We start from the raw sequence: 16,608 nt of genomic DNA on the forward strand, positions 1-16,608 counted from the left end.
GAACACACCTGTGAGTGACAGTTTTCTTGCATTGGTTACTCTGTTGTCTATAAGGCGCTATAGGAAGTGAAAAGTAAGGGAAACACAAAAGCAAACCTCTTGCCTTCATCCAGATTATCAGTTCATACCATTTACTGTACAACTTTGTGAAGTAATGTGTTCTAGACATCGGTCTTGGCAAAATTGCTTCGGTGATTGTGCAATTAATAGTTATCTTTACTTTGTTCCCTAATTGTAATAGTGATAACAACAATAATATTATTGACCGCCAACATTTAATAAGTGTTACTGTGACTGTGTTCTATGTCTTGTGATGTGTTTGCTTGTGTGTGCTGATACGGAGAACTGACAGCTGACAGAGGAAGTTAACCTATCATTCACTCATATGGGTTGGGGGTCCTGGGGGAAGGACAAGGTAGAAGAAATGACACACGGGTTGATTCTAAAGGAAGACAGATTCCTGCTTAATCTAAGTAAGAAGATAATTATAATTATAGCTGTTTAACAATAGAACAGAACACTTATTTTGAGTATAATGAAGTGGATTCAAGAATCCTATCAGTGGTAAGATTTGACTGGCTCTTAAACCCAACTCTGCAGGAGAATCAACTCAGAAGGTTTATTAAAAAATGCTTGGGCCCCTTCCCTAAACCAACTGAAACTCCATCTCTGGGTGGGGGGGGGGCGGGTGACCCAGGCATCTGTACTTTTTTCCAACATCCCTAGTGATTCTGATGTATAATGAGGTTTAAGGATCATTGGTCTAAATGTCTCTTGAGATCCTTTCCACTTCCTAGGATGGACTGACTGTGAATTCTCATGAAATTTGTAACTGGTGTGAAAATTAAAGGCCCTAAGAAAGACTTTTCTGTGGTGTCCGTGAATATACTGGCTAAGAGAAGCTGAAGGGCCATACACTAAAAGGTGTATTCACAACTCTTCCGACTGATTTTTATGGTAGCCACGCACTAAATTATCCCGTGTGGGAGTCATCAATCCGTGCTAACAGAAGAGGTGAAAGTTAAATATGGCACCTCCTAGGGTGATCTTTGTGGTCTTGCCATCTACTCTTCAACATACCTCTCCTACCATAGAAGTATCTCACTGTCTTCTATTCATTTGGCTTGTGTTCATGGAGGAATTACATCAGCCTTGGCTGATGAAACCTAAGATTTAAAGCTTTCCAGATACTTTAATTGGATGCTTTTGAAATCCCTCAAATCTTCATGATGTAGAGAAATACATCTTTTTTGTTTAATTCCAGACACTGTGGTGGAACTGAAGAAAAGACATTTAGAGGCAAAGGGATCTTTTGCATCCCTTAACTCCCCACCTATTATAACCCTCAAATGCACATGCAACTTTCTCTCTCTCTGTCTCTCTGGCTCTCTCTCTCTCTCTCTCTTTCTCTCTCTCACACACACACACACACACACACTTTAATGTTTTATTACCATGTGTTACATTCTCTGATTTTTATTCCAGTCCATATTTTTGTGTCCTTTTTAAATGCTGATGATAAACCTACTTAATTTATTTCAAGACTCATGCTGAGTCATGACCCACAGTTTTAAAAACTACAAGTTGTCTTAGGACATGAAGAGAGCATAATATTTGAAGAACAAGGACAGTCCATCTAAATTAAAATAGGCTTTATTTCGCCCTGGGCTGACAAGAAGAGCAGTCTTACTGTTGAGGACTCTCCTGTATATTTTTATTCCCACATTTTGGTTGGATTGGTGATGACAGCTGATAACTCTTTTCCAGCCAGCAAGATGCCATTTTCTGCATTAGGCTCATGTCTTTGGAATCCTGTAGATGATGCTGGATGTATACAAAATAATGGTGACGCATTTCTGATTTATCAAGCCCCTGGAAGATTGCCATAGTTAATGCTTCTCTTCAGTACTTTTGGAATCTTGATCCTTTTTGAACTAACATGGGTCTGATTCAGTTCTTTCAGATTTAAGTGGTAAATTAAAACTTCCCCATACTTACCAGTTGGTGTTGATAAGACTTTTAATTGACCATGTATTTGGGTGATACTTTTCTTCTTCTTCTATCAAATGTATTTTGTAAGAGCCAGCAACATTTCAGATTAATTTTTTCAGAAATTTCAAAACTAGATTCCTAGTCCCCAAAAATGATCCATCAACTCTCTTATAAGTCTGTGGTCTTATGGGAAGGAATAATATTTTTCTTATCATTTTTACTGATATCTCCCCTTTATCTCCTCGATTTTCTGCAATAACCTATATATATTTTTTGAATACCAGTACCTAGTAATTTAACTTCTCTTAAATGGCTCTCTTTTTTAAAAGTTTTTATTTTAATTTCAGTTAGTTAAGATACAGTATAATATTAGTTTTAGGTGTATAATATAGTGGTTCAACAATTCCATACATCACCTGGTACTTATCACAACAAGTGCCCTCCTTCATCCCCATCACCTATTTCACCCATCTCCCCACCCCCTCCCCTCTGGTTACCCTCAGTTTGTTCTCTATAGTTAAGAATCTGTTTTGTGTTTGTCTCTCTCTCTTTTTCCCTTGTTCATTTGTTTTGTTTCCTAAATTCCACATATGAGTGAAATGATATGGTATTTTGTCTTTCTCTGACTGACTTATTTCCCCTAGGTTATACTCTCTAGCTTCACCCATGTCACTGCACATGGAAAGATTTCATTCTTTTCTTTGGCTGAATAATATTCCATTGTGTATCTACCATGGCTTCTTTATCCATTCTTCAATCGATGGGCACTTGGACTGTTTCCATATCTTGGCTATTGTAAATAAGGCTGCTGTAAATATGGGGGTGCATGTAATCCCTTTGAATTAGGGTAAATACCCAGTAGTGTGGTTGCTAGATGTTAAGACCATTCTATTTTTAACTTTTTAAGGAACCTCAATACTGTTTTCCACAGTGGTTCCACCAGTTTCCCTTCCCACCAACAGTGCACCAGTGTTCCTTTTTCCCAACACCTGTTGTTTCTTGTGTTGATTTTAGCCATTCTGACAGGTATGAGGTGATATCTCACTGTGGTTTTGATTTGCATCTCCCTAATGGTGAGTGGGGATGAACATCTTTACATGTGTCTGTTAGTCTTCTGGATGTCTTCTTCAGGAAAATGTCTATTCAGGTCTTCTGCCCATTTTTAAATTGGATTATTTGGTTTTTGGGTTTTGAGTTTTATAAGTTCTTCATATCTTTTGGATACTAACAATTTATCAGACATGTCATTTGCAAACATATTCTCCCATTCTGCAGGTTGCCTTTTAGTTTTATTGTTTCTTTTGCCGTGCAGCTTTTTATTTTGATGTACCTTTTTTTTAAAAGAAGATTTTATTTACTTACTTGACAGAAAGAGAGACAGCCAACAAGAGAGGGAACACAAGCAGGGGGAGTGGGAGAGGAAGAAGCAGGTTCCCAGCAGAGGAGGGAGCCCAATGCAGGGCTCGATCCCAGGACCTTGGGATCACGCCCTGAGCTGAAGGCAGAGGCTTAATGACTGAGCCACCCAGCCTCCCCTATTCTGATGTATCTTAAATGTCTGTTAAGACTATTGATTGAGACTCTTACAGAGTTATTTCTCAAACATCCTGATGGTCCAATATATTATTAGTTTTCAGTCACACACCCCACCCCACCCCAATTTTGCCACAGGACTTAAGCGTAAGTGTGATAATATCTAACTGGCTTTATTTCTCATACACCAGATGTAGAAATAAATTTCACGAACATCAGCCTACCGTGTTGTTACAGCACTTGTCAGGCCTTTTCTGGAGAAGATTTGAATACGGCCTTGTCAATTGTTTCAATTTTGATAGAAATCCCCCCCCAAAAAAAGTAGTGCATGAAAACTCTACAGAGATGATACAACCTTGTAAACATCCAGTCGGTGAACAGCAAGGTGCTTTTTATAATGAGGATTGAAATTAGCAAATGAACATTTGTTTTTCAAAAACTACCGCTGTTACTGACATAACAGTAGTTTCATTATGATAGTCCAAATTTCCATGCTTGCCTTGGGCTTTCTATCATTCTGTTTTTAATTGTTTTATAATAATTTCCCCCTGTATTTCGTTTAAATGGAGTCACTCAACTAACAGTGCCATCCTAACATTGCTCTCAAATCAACATATTAAAGTAATTATTTCGGGATTATTTTAGGAATTTAAAGGAGAGGGCTATTTAATGAACATTTATGTTTAAATAATTCACAACATTTCTGTTACAAATATCATTGTACCCAGTAAGCACTGGGATGAAGAACTTGAAACCGACTTCTTTTTACCTCACAAAGTTGTTTGAAAAGTTGAACAATTTGGTAAAGCAGATATTTAGAGCGGGGACTTTTTGGGTCTATCTAACAAACATTTGAGCTAGAATGAGATATGAATATTTGAATTCAGAGTCCTCAGAATATAATAGTAGATCATTTCCCCTTTTTATCCATATGTCTTCATCGAATGGGTTTTTGATACATAACTAATGGTCGGTACAACTCCTTGTTCCCCACTTTATCGTAAACTTGATGTTCTTTTTGTTTCCCCTTGTTTTAGTCATATTGCTGTGACTTCCCTTTTGTCTCATTCTGGTTATCTGTGACATCAGAGAGATGTTATTTTCTGGAAAATATGGTGGATTGGAGTTGTTTAACCTAATACACATATCTTCCTGAGATCTTGGGATAATCCCAGCCTCTTCTATAGTGGCAATAATTCTATCTTTGGAAAACATTCAAAGAATTTGGCCAATATTATTGTTCTGATTCTAATACTCTTACTATATATTTATTATTTATGAGTCAGCAGCTTCTGTTAGCTGCCTTTTCCGTATTTTATTCCAGAACAATCTTTGCAGAGTTGGTGGTTGTTAAAACAGACATGAGGAATCAATGATGTAGTTATTCCTACCCATTGCTCCCCCCTCACTTGAGGTTTTTCCAAGATGGCCAAAGTTGCAGAATGTTCACTGGAGTGGGGTGTTTTTCTGGGACAGTTGCGCTGAATTTGCAAACGTTCATGTAACATTCTCGGGCAACACTGGGAGTTCTGAAAGCACCATTTAAGTACTTAAACATAAATACCTTGACTTGCAGTTTGTTGTGACAAGGGGTCAAATCATCTGTGTGCGTGTGTGTGTGTGTGTGTGTGTGTGTGTGTTTCAAAACAGTGTGGGGCAGAGAAGGGTGTGAATATACACCAGCAAAAGAAAGGGGCTCATTTACAAATAATATATATAATCTCCATTTACTCTTTTCGAGTTTAAATCCTTTGTTGCTGTTGTTTCATTCTTCGGTTTCAGAGAATGTAAGCTTCCAGACCCAGCCCTGCACATCTTACTTCATATGAACTAGTTGTCTCACTTGCAACTTCCCTTGGGCAAGTACGCCTCCCCTGCCCCGAATAAAGTTACTGTTGAAATTTTGTCAGACTTTGAGCTGGTTACTTAACCTGCCTCAGCTTTATTTTCTGAGTTTATAAATAAAGATCATAATATCTGTAATGGTTAGGATAATGCTAGCTGTTATAACAGTTAATTCCCAAATTTTCAGTGGCTTTCCATGATAGAAGCTTCTTTCTCATCATAGTCTGACGTGGGCATTCTTCACCAGGGGCCTTTTCTCACAGTTTAGTCAAGGACCCAGAGTCCTTTCATCCATAGCTACTCCCTTCTCTAGGTCCTAGGAGCCCCGTTCATTGAGCTGGCAATAAAGAGACGTGGCGGCAAAAGTACACAGCTTCTAATCGCACTTGGCCAGGAAGTGACCCACATTACTACTGTTCACATTCCAAGAACTAGTCATGTGGCCACACCCAATTCCAGAGGTGGGTGTGGGGGTTACTAGAAAGGTAGTCTCTAGCTGGGCAGAGTCTTCTCAGCAGCAATGCTGTGTCGTATGTAAAGAAAGGACAAATCTCTGATGGTCCCTCACTCATCTCTGCCACATCTGTCTTGTACATCTTATGTAGGATTAAGTACACTCACACAGACAAGGACAACTGACTTGGCAATGAACTTTCCTAGCGATGAGGTATAGCGAATGAGTATAGGTATACCAAGTTTTCTTGATGTGATTAGTCCATGAATTTTTATTTTAGGAAGAAGTATTGTTCACTGCTTGAGGCTCATAGGATTCAAACACCAAAATCCTTTGCCAAGTATTAGTGATAATTCACGCACAGGGCATGCTCAGCTTCGGTTGTTCTTCTCATGAAATTTAGAACAAAACAGATATTCTCATTACTTTCATGTGGTACCCCAGTGGTGTTTCTATGGAAATCTGGAGCTGAAAGCTAGCCTTCAGGGACTCATGGCATGATTGTAAGCCTGAAAGGACCTTCATCCCCAAATAACTCCCCGGCTGGCCATTCCAGACTCACGTTCCCACATTAGACCCTCCTTCCGGATAAAGGTTTCCAGCTTCCTTCTTAAACTGTGTGTGATATAAAAAGAATAATAAATCGGGCTTTTGTGATAATAGCTCTAATTAGTGCTCACTGTGGTCAGACAGTCGGATGGAAGAGCTCCATCACTAGCAGAACCTAGTGTGCCCTTTTGCATGCAGACACCCTGGCAGTGACAATGTCTTGGGCACAGTCTTTGTATTTCAGAGCTGTCAGCGGAATTGGGCTCAATAAAACAAACGCTAGTAGAGCCTATGTGAGTCATTTTAAGATCTGTCTTAGAAAAGCTTTTTTTTCCCCTCTCAGACTAATAGGTATCATCTTATCTGTAAACTACTTATTCTAAATTGTGGAAGAGTTTCTGAGAGCCTCTGCTTTGATAATTGGTAATTAGATAACAATTAGATATTATATCTGAGAACTAGTACTTATCCGAATTTTCAAGAATTGACCTCAGTGAACGAGAGATTGTATCAGACAACGTTGTGGACAAATAGATACCATCTTAGGAAACGTGTTCTTCATTTGTAATATTGCTCCCCTGATCTGCATCTTATGATTTCACTCACCTTTGGGGGAAAAGTGTTTACATGTAGGGACAGAGGTAATAGGTTACTATCCATATGCCTTTGTGTCTGACTATGTGCTTGGAGTGTCCTTAAATTCTTGCTTTTACTCATTGCAAAAAGGCAGTGTCTCCAAGCCTATTTGGCAGAGTCCTACCTGCCCTTGCCCACTTTGGTCCATCTCACTGCTCACTTGCAAATTGTGCTGCTCACTTAAAAACACGTATCTGCATTATTTCCCTCATGATTTTATTTTCTTCTTTCCGTTATTCTCTCTTTCAACGTATATGTCTCGACTAAAGTGCTTTTCAAACACTCAGTTTCTACTTTATTTCCATGATTTACATTTATCAAAATTCATAGGTATTTTAATAAAATTATAGACTGTAGTTCTCCCTACTGATGTCTATCCATGTACTGCTGAATAACAATGGCAGTTTTGGAATTGCTTGTGTTTTAATTTACAACAAATATTTGAGTTTAGAATTAAATCTAAGAACAGGGGGCCTGGGTGGCTCAGTCGTTAAGCATCTGCCTTTGGCTCAGGGCGTGATCCCGGAGTCTTGGGATCGAGCCCCACATCAGGTCCTCTGCTGGGAGCCTGCTTCTTCCTCTCCCACTCCCCCTGCTTGTGTTCCCTCTCTCTCTGGCTGTCTCTCTCTATGTCAAATAAATAAATAAAATCTTTAAAAAAATAATAAATCTAAGAACAGAGTCAGAGTAATTTTAATTTTGAATTAATATAATTTTAAATAGATAATTTATTCAAATAGTAGAAAATTTAGAAGTTACAGAAGAGTGTATAGTAAAATGCCTGTTTTTCACTTTATTCCCTAGTTGTCCAGTTCCCCTCCTGGAAGAAAACAAATGTTCTGTTAAACAAATGGTTTCTCTATTTCCTTCCAAGGATTTTTTAACTTTTAAAAGAAATTATAGTATTCTATACACACTATTCTTCTGTTGGGTTCTTTTTTCCACACCTTATAATAGTGTTTTTTCTCAGGGCTTACAAGTTGTAAGCCCTTTCTTTTAAACACTCATGATGTTCCCTTGTTTGAATGTCTCATAATTTATTTAACCAGTTCCCTACTGAATATTATATAGAAGTTTTCGATCTTCAGCGATTAAAATCATGCTACAATGAGTAACCTCACACTTACATAAATAATTCTGCAAATATGCAAGTACATCTATTCAATAAATTGCTAGGAATGTTGCAGGGTCAAAAGATAATTGTGTTTGTAGTTTTAGCAGATTATTGGAAAACTGTTCTCCATAGTGGCTGTACATTTATAACCCCATTGGCAAGGGGGGGCAAGGAGCATATATGATAGTACTGCCCTGTACTTGAGCCCAAACAGAGTGCTATCAACTTTTGGATCTTTGCTAATCTGATGGGTTAAAAAAAAAAAAAAAGGCTACCTCACTTACGAAGGAGGTTGAGTTGAGTATTCCTAGAAGAATTTAATGAGCTTCTCTGTCTGTTCATTTACTTTGTCCTTATGAGGTATTTTTAAATGTTTTTCTTATTGATTGCTAAGTGCTCATTATATAGCAGAAAACTGGCTGTATGTCTCTGATCTGCATTGCAGAACCTCCCCACCACTAGCTTTGGTTTGTCTGTTTGCTGTTACGAGTTTTCTGTTGGTTTGCTTATTTGTTTAGGTCTAGGTCATACAGACTTTTTGATATGAGTATAATCATATGTCTCATATATTTTATATCATGGTTTTTTGTTTTAATTGTAATATTTTAAAATACTTCTTTTATTCCAAGACTATAAAAGAACTCTGCCATGGTCCAATTACTTTGTGATTCTATTTTTTATGTTTAAATTGTTGATCCATCTGGACCTTGTTTTGTCATTAGATGCATGGTATAGATCCAATTTTATTTGTTTATTTCCACCCAGTTGTCCCAACACCTTTTCCTGAACACCCATCTTTTCCCTACTAGTATGAAAAGCAAGCTTCATTTCACACTACATCTCTTTGTGCAAATACTTTTTTTGTAGACTGATGACTTAGTTTCCTTAACAGTGCTGTCTGTCTCTACTGCTACCACATTTCTGTTTTTTGTTTTTATTTTTTAATTTTATTTATTTGTTTGTTTGTTTAAAGTAGGTTCCATGCCTCGTGCGGGGCTTGAACTCATGACCCTGAGATCAAGAGTCTCATGCTCTACCACCTGAGCCAGCCAGGTGCCCGTCCTTTTTTTGTTTTTAGAGTTTATACTACTTCAGCCAAGTAAGGCAGAACTCTTCATGCAAGAGCCCAGATAGACAGAGGTCTTTAGAGTTTAAAATTGACTTGGTAGTGATCGCCTTCCTTTCGTATAAGCCACAGACTTCTTGTATTTAGTGAGGGTGTACAGTTAATCCCTACATGATGCTTTCCCTTCACCTTAGGACAGCAGTTCTTAATGTTTCTTGAGATTCCTTCAGGAGCTTCAAAACATGCACATACCCAGAGATTAACTGACATGGGGTGACACTTGTACATTAAAAACAAAAACAAAAAACCCCAGGTTATGGGGGCAGCAAGTGTGGAAAAGTATAAATATACTCTATTTTATAAAATGGCTCCACACTGATACAATGATATACTCTATTTTTTTTTTATTTTCTATATAGTTCATTCTTTCTAGCAACTCTCTTTGTTCTAGTTTTTCACCATTTTCTTTAGAAGTCTTCACAAGACTATTGTTTATTTAACCAATAACATATTTGGAAGCTTTTTCATGTGACAGATGCTTACTAAGCACCTATTATGAATCAGGTGCTGTGCTAAGTGTGTGTGGAATGGGGAACAAAGCTATTGCTTTGAAAAACAAAGTGTTGGTGTTTAAGCAACATCATCAATAAACTAGCAAACTACCACATTATAAGGCACAAATTTATATCATAGATTGTGTTATACGTAGTGCTATAGAGTACATTCCTTTCAGAATAGTTTGGGAGGGGCGCCTAGGTGGCGCAGTCGTTAAGCGTCTGCCTTCGGCTCAGGGCGTGATCCCGGCGTTATGGGATCGAGCCCCACATCAGGCTCCTCTGCTAGGAGCCTGCTTCTTCCTCTCCCACTCCCCCTGCTTGTGTTCCCTCTCTCGCTGGCTCTCTCTGTCTCTGTCAAATAAATAAAATAAAATCTTAAAAAAAAAAAAGAATAGTTTGGGAAACCTATAATATATTAGTTTCGTCCTTCACCTCTAGGGTTTGCAATAGCTTGATATTCTATGACAGCTTATTTTATAGAATATCTTATTCAGGTTTGAAAATATTCTCAAATTTGCTTTCTTTTCTTTTTAAGACTTTTTTTTTTTAAAGATTTTATTTATTTGACAGAGAGAGAGACAGCAGAGAGAGAGGGAACACAAGCAGGGGGAGTGGGAGAGGAAGAAGCAGGCTCCCAGTGGAGCAGGGAGCCCAATGTGGGGCTCGATCCCAGGACTCTGGGATCATGCCGTGAGCCGAAGGCCGACGCTTAACGACTGAGCCACCCAGGTGCCCCTAAGACTTTCTTTTTAAGTAATCGCTACATCCAGTGTGGGGCTCGAACTCACAATCTTGAGATCAAGAGTCACATGCTCTACCTACTGAGCCAGTCAGACACCTCTCAAATTTGCTTTCTAATAGGTACTTCTTGGAATAATCCCACAGATAGATTTCAAAGTGCTAGTTTCCCATACATACAAATAAAATTGAAATCATAGATATGTGACTAGAAGTTAACACATATGAATTGTTGCCTTTATTTAATAACATTGGGTAATGCAATACTAAGTTAAACAAATGATTTTTAAGGCAATATCGTTACAGTGGCAGGTGGTATGAATTATCTGGTGGTAACAATATAGAAGTATCCTTTAGTGCAAATTAGTGTACTAGGTGTTGATTTTTAATTGTCTAAAGTACATCTTCCCCTAAAACACAATAATTCTAAAGGAAGGAAAAATCCTGAAATGACTTATAAAAGGCTGAAAATCAGGTCTATTTATTTCTATTTAAAAATACTTCCAGATCTTCTTGTAAAATAATGTGGGAGCCCAGAAACTCAGTAAAACAAGTGATCCAGAGAACATTTTCCCACTAAACTTCCACACCTAGGCTGCATCAGGGATGGACATTTAAACTTTTCCTAATATTTTCCCCTAGTTGTTCACTTTTTTGCTTTTGAGTGTGGAAAACGAGTGCCCTGACATCAGGGAGCAAATTCTTTTTTATGCTCTTCTCGTATTCTGTAATTTTACTTCTGCTGGGTTTTTGAGAAATTTACTCAGTATGAGTCACCTACTGTTGATGTTATTATTGAAAAAATGAATACTTCTTAGGGGTTTTTACTTTTTTGGAAGAGGGGTAAGCACTAGTTGGCTTATAGACCCTAAAGCCTTGCACTTAACATACTCCTGTACGAGCAATAACCCTAACCCCCAAACATCCATCCTCCTTCTAAAATATTCTTGGAATGACATGATATAAAACGGTCATCCACGCTAAAGCTAGCGTATTGCTTCGGTTGTGTAAAAAAGATTGGAGCGGGTACTGGTTTGTCCAGTGGCACAATGCATTAAAATGTAAAAATGACTTAAACCTGTTTTGCAAACAAAGAACTGGGGCATCCTACCTCATCTCACAAGGATATGTAGTGATGCAGCAATATTTGCCATATGGAAATAGAAGGAGAACTGCTCTCAGCCCTTCCTGAATCACCCTTCCACTACAGATTACTGCACCTGCTTCTTGTTCACGTGGGCATTTTGTCCCACCACAGAGACAGAGAAGCTCATTGATCTTTATCTTCATGAATCAGTCAAATCCCCTAGAATCTTATTCACATGCTTTTAAAAATTTATCTTATTTCCTTTTTTAAAGATTTTATTATTTGTGTGTGTGTGAGAGAGAGAGCGAATGCACAAGCAAAGGGAGCAGCAGGCAGAGGGAGAAGCAGGCTCCCCTCTGAGCAGGGAGCCTGATGCAGGACTCGATCTCAGGACCCAGGGATCATGACCAGAGCCAAAGGCCGATGCTTAACCCACTGAGCCACCCAGGTATCCCTAAAAAAAAAAATTTAAGGTTTATTTATTTATTTGAGAGACAGAACGTGCATGTGTGTGGAAGCATGTAAAGGGGGGCAGGGGCAGAGGGAGAGAATCTCAAGCAGACTCCTCACTGAGCTCACGACCCATGAGATCATGACCTGGGCTGAAACCAGGACTCCGATGCTTACCTGAACCACTCAGACGCCCCTTCACGTGCTTTTTTGATCCTAAAATTCCTATTTTTCTTAAACTTCTTAAACTTAGACTCTAAGATGCCTGCTGTACAGGATTGAACTACAGATTTGTCCCCCTTACTCAATATCATGTATATTTTAATTCGTGGATTCATTTTTTTCACTCATTCTTGGGCCCTCACACACAAAGCTTTTGTGGCATGATACACATATCTTGACTACATATCAGTGTCTTCACTTGCCACTTCTCTGATGCAGCATTGCTATACATCCAGGAACAATGTTACATTGCAAGCAAGAGAAAGCAGTAAACAGAACGAAGGGAAGGAAGGATCTGGCTGTCAGTGTAAATGTAAATAGCAGCTGTTCCATTCAAACTGTTTTAAAAACTACCACACGGTGAGAGCTTTGCATATAATGGGCCAGAATCAGGTTTTAGAATAAAATTTAAGAGACATGCTGCCACCCTCCTGTTTCCACTGTTTCACTTCTCCCGCTACTGCACAAGCAGTGGGGGACAAATAGATACATACTAATGTCTGTGAAAACGTTACCCAAATATCTTTCTGTGACAATATTGCAACATGCAGCTATATCAATAATCATAACTCGAAGATGACACTGCAAACGGGTTATTGTATTACTGGCAAGATACTGGTAAGTCCCAAGATCACGTGAGCTTATCCTCGGTCATGTGCTATGGCCACTGTTTCAGACTTTATACCTCAAATCTGAAATGATTTGAATTATCTCCCTTCTGTCATTTTTCTAGCAAAAGTGACCATCCTATATGGCATTACACTGTCCTTTTTAAAAGATTTTATTTATTCATTTGCCAGAGAGAGAGAGAGAGTACAAGCAGGGGGAGCAGCAGAGGGAGAGGGAGAAAAAGGCTCCCTGCTCATGACCCGAGCCGAAGGCAGATGCTTAACTGACTGAGCCACCCAGGCATCCCACAATGTCTTCCCCCCCCCCCAAAAAAAATCTTTGTGTCATTTTTCTGCCAAATATGCACACATTTTCTTTCCCATTCGGTTAGGGGGATAAACTGCTGGTAATAAGCACTTAAAAATTTTCCTTGTACATTGCAGCTTTATGTAAAACCGTGACCCTTCATACTAGCACTATCCAGGCTCATCGATATAGGGACCCTTTCCATGTAGTTATGCCCTCTTCCTATTTAGAATGGATGACTAACAAGGATGTTTCCTACCATGTGAATATGAAAACCTTAACTAAAAACCTGCCACTGCTTTGAAATGGGGGGGTTTGGAAATCATGATCCATAATTCACAAACATTATCTGATCTAATTCCCCATGTTGAGCGCCTTGTCTCCCTTTGAACATCTGTAAAACATTTTCTCTGTAACACTCATGTGATACTTGCCGAACAATAGCTTGTGTTTTATATAATATCAACATAATGTCAGTAAACATGAGCAGATGATAGTGTTCATATACATTGCAATGTAAATTAGAAAGTGCTGCTAGAAACAGGGATGGCCCTTTTCTATCCCTTATTACTCCTGTATAGCACTGCACCTAGAACAAAGTTAAGTGCTCAGTATATGTGCTCAGTATACATGCAATGAAAGCTTGCTCTTTTTTTTTTTTTAAGTTTTCATGTTCAGGTGAAATTTGGCTTGAGCTTTAAAACTACTGTTGTTGGGCACCTGGGTGGCTCAGTCTTTTGAATGGCTGCCTTTGGCTTGGGTCATGATCCCAGGGTCCTGGGATCGAGTCCCACATCAGGCTCCTTGCTTAGCAGGGAGCCTGCTTCTCCCTTTCCCTCTGCCGCTCCCTGTGCTTATGCACGCTCTCTCCCTCTCTCTTTGTCAAATAAGTAAATAAAATCTTTTAAAGAATTAAATAAATAAATAAAACTACTATTGTTTTTTGGGATGCCTGAGGGGCTCAGTCAGCGTCTGCCTTGGGCTTAGGTATGATCCCAGTGCCCTGGGATCGAGTCCCACCTCGGGCTGCTTGCTCAGCCGGGAGCCTGCTTCTCCCTCTGCCTGCCATTCTCTTTCTCTCCAACAAATAAATACATAAAATCTTTAAAAAAATAAATAAAAAATAAAACTCTGTTATTTTCAAGGTTGAACTATATCACCAAACCTTACTTTGCGGATAAGCCATTTTTACTTCATTTCTAACCTATTGACTCAAGTTTAAGATTTTTGTGAAAGACTAAAAGTGATTTATGATTTTATTATACTTAAAAAGCATTGTGCTTTTACTAACGTAGATAAGAAGCATTGTGCACTGTGCTAAAAGTCACTGAAGCCTGCCATGAAGCCGGATAATGCTGGTACTATAATCCCACATTATAACATCCTTGCCAACACAGTGGTACGAAATCGATAAAATTCATTGCTCTCCCCCTTTCCAAAGTGTTCCAGTTTCTTTGGAAAGTTACTTGGACCCTTTGTCAATATTCTGATCAATCTCCTGGGAAAGACAGCTGAATATTTCCAGTATACTAAGGACAGATTATAGGTCAAGCCACAACAGAATGGCAAGCCCATGGAGCTTTTTCCCTTGGGCATTAATGTGTAGGATCTGAGAAGGCAAACTGGTCTAGAGCCCTGAGGGGGTCAAAACTCCTAGATCGTTGTTCTGGTTTTCCACTCAGTTTTTCACATACCCCTGCGTGGTAAGTAACTTCTCTGTTCCTCATTTTCTCCTCATCCTACTCCATCCCCCACCCTAAAAGTTCTCCCCCTAAGATTATTTAGAATAAATAGGAAAAATGATCCATCTGACCACAAAGAGGGATGAGGCTTGAGGAAAATATAAAGTGTTACTCTTACTGAGTTTAGACGTTTGTGGAAAGCTGACTTTTATTGTCTGCCAACAGGGGAAGCTTTACACTTGGCTCGGGATTTTGGCTACACTTGTGAAACAGAGTTTCCAGCCAAAGCTGTAGGAGAACATCTTGCCAGACAACATATGGAACAGAAAGAACAGACAGCAAGAAAAAAGATGATCCTAGCAACCAAGTAAGCGGAATGGGAAGTCTCTATATGCCTTCTCTCAGGTTTTCCATTTTCTTTGAGTGACGGAAACAGTCTAGAAAGTACCAGTTCTCTAAAGCAGGGGGTCTCACGTTGCAGTAGTTAGATGAATTACACAAGGACATACCCCCACTCCCGGCCTTGTGCCCATAGCAGGATTTACAAACCACTTTTGTTTAGTGATGATGAAAGTTTTTAGAAAACCTCTCCAGAATATGCAGGAGTTCTCGGGTGAAAAGTATGTTTAGGAAATGTAGATTCCAGGCAGATATGTCATTAGCTGCTATTTGGTCTGAACCACTCACTGCGCCTTCACACCTGAGGGTGAAGATCTCAAAACACTATGAACGTTTGGAGAATACGACCAAAGAGGACCCAGGTACATGAGAGGTAACACGGAGACCTCTGGGACCAAGGATCACCACTGGTGCCCCCATCTTTTCTGGTGTATAATTAGACAATTAATCCCTATAGTGCTCCACCTGCAGTGCTGATACTGTCGAAAAGAAAAGGTATAATGTATGAGAAAGCTTCTGAAAATTGTAAAAAGCCCAACAGAAATGTGAATTAAAATAATGACAGAGATGATGTGGGAAAGGGGAAGAGTGCCTGAGATGAGCTCAAATTCCCACAAACTTGAAAGTTCTTTGATCAGGAATAGATGAACTATCATTGATTGTGTGAAAACCCAACAAAACAGTCAATGCTGCTGCAAGCCGTGTTCAAATTTTTCGAGAAAAATCCTTCAGGTGATAGCTAATTCTTGCTCTCTTCCTTTGCTAAAATAAGTTATGCTACACAAAAGACTATTAATAATCTTGTCTAATTTCCTTACTGTATGTTCAGATTTTAGAACTAATAGTCCCAGGTGGGTTAAATTATCATTTCTAAATTGGTTTCTTATTTGGGGAAAACTTTCAAAGTAGTGTTTAAAACGTTGCTTCTTAGAAACTGATGGAAAAGGACTTCACAACAAGTTGGCTAAAATTTAAATGGGTTCAAAATGCATAAAACCCAAACTAAATATTTCTTCTGCCAACTTCTAATGTCACATAGGTCTTTTTGTGTGTGTTTTACAAGTTTAAGGGCTTAAATGGAATACCTACCAAGCAACAGGCTTGCCCATGATACTGAGTCCCTTATTTGGGATTTGTGCTGCTTGTGGCTGACACTGTTTGGGTTAGGATCTATCTGGGTATTGCTCTTCCAAGAATAACTTAGATGATTCATCTTGTCCCAGAGAGAAGGAAAACAGAAGGTGGTGGCAAAAGGAGAAAAAAGGTAAAAACAAGGAAATGAAAGGGAAAGGAACAGCTGAGAAAGAAAATAAAAACCAGGAGTTAGAGAAAGAAAATTATAAGGCTGGTATAAAATGTGGATTTAAGA

At 38.9% G+C, this 16,608-nt stretch overlaps 1 protein-coding gene across 1 annotated transcript in view; it reads left to right on the forward strand.

The window, feature by feature from the left end:
• TFAP2D (transcription factor AP-2 delta) overlaps window positions 1–16,608 on the forward strand; it is a 57,991-nt gene that overhangs the window by 16,155 nt on the left and 25,228 nt on the right. The window contains exon 6 of the mRNA XM_002915422.4: window positions 15,066–15,207. Within this exon, the coding sequence (XP_002915468.2) occupies window positions 15,066–15,207 (142 nt within the window). The remainder of the gene's footprint in view (window positions 1–15,065; window positions 15,208–16,608) is intronic.

This window comes from Ailuropoda melanoleuca, chromosome 19, assembly GCF_002007445.2.
Source record: "Ailuropoda melanoleuca isolate Jingjing chromosome 19, ASM200744v2, whole genome shotgun sequence".
Lineage (NCBI taxonomy): Eukaryota > Metazoa > Chordata > Mammalia > Carnivora > Ursidae > Ailuropoda > Ailuropoda melanoleuca.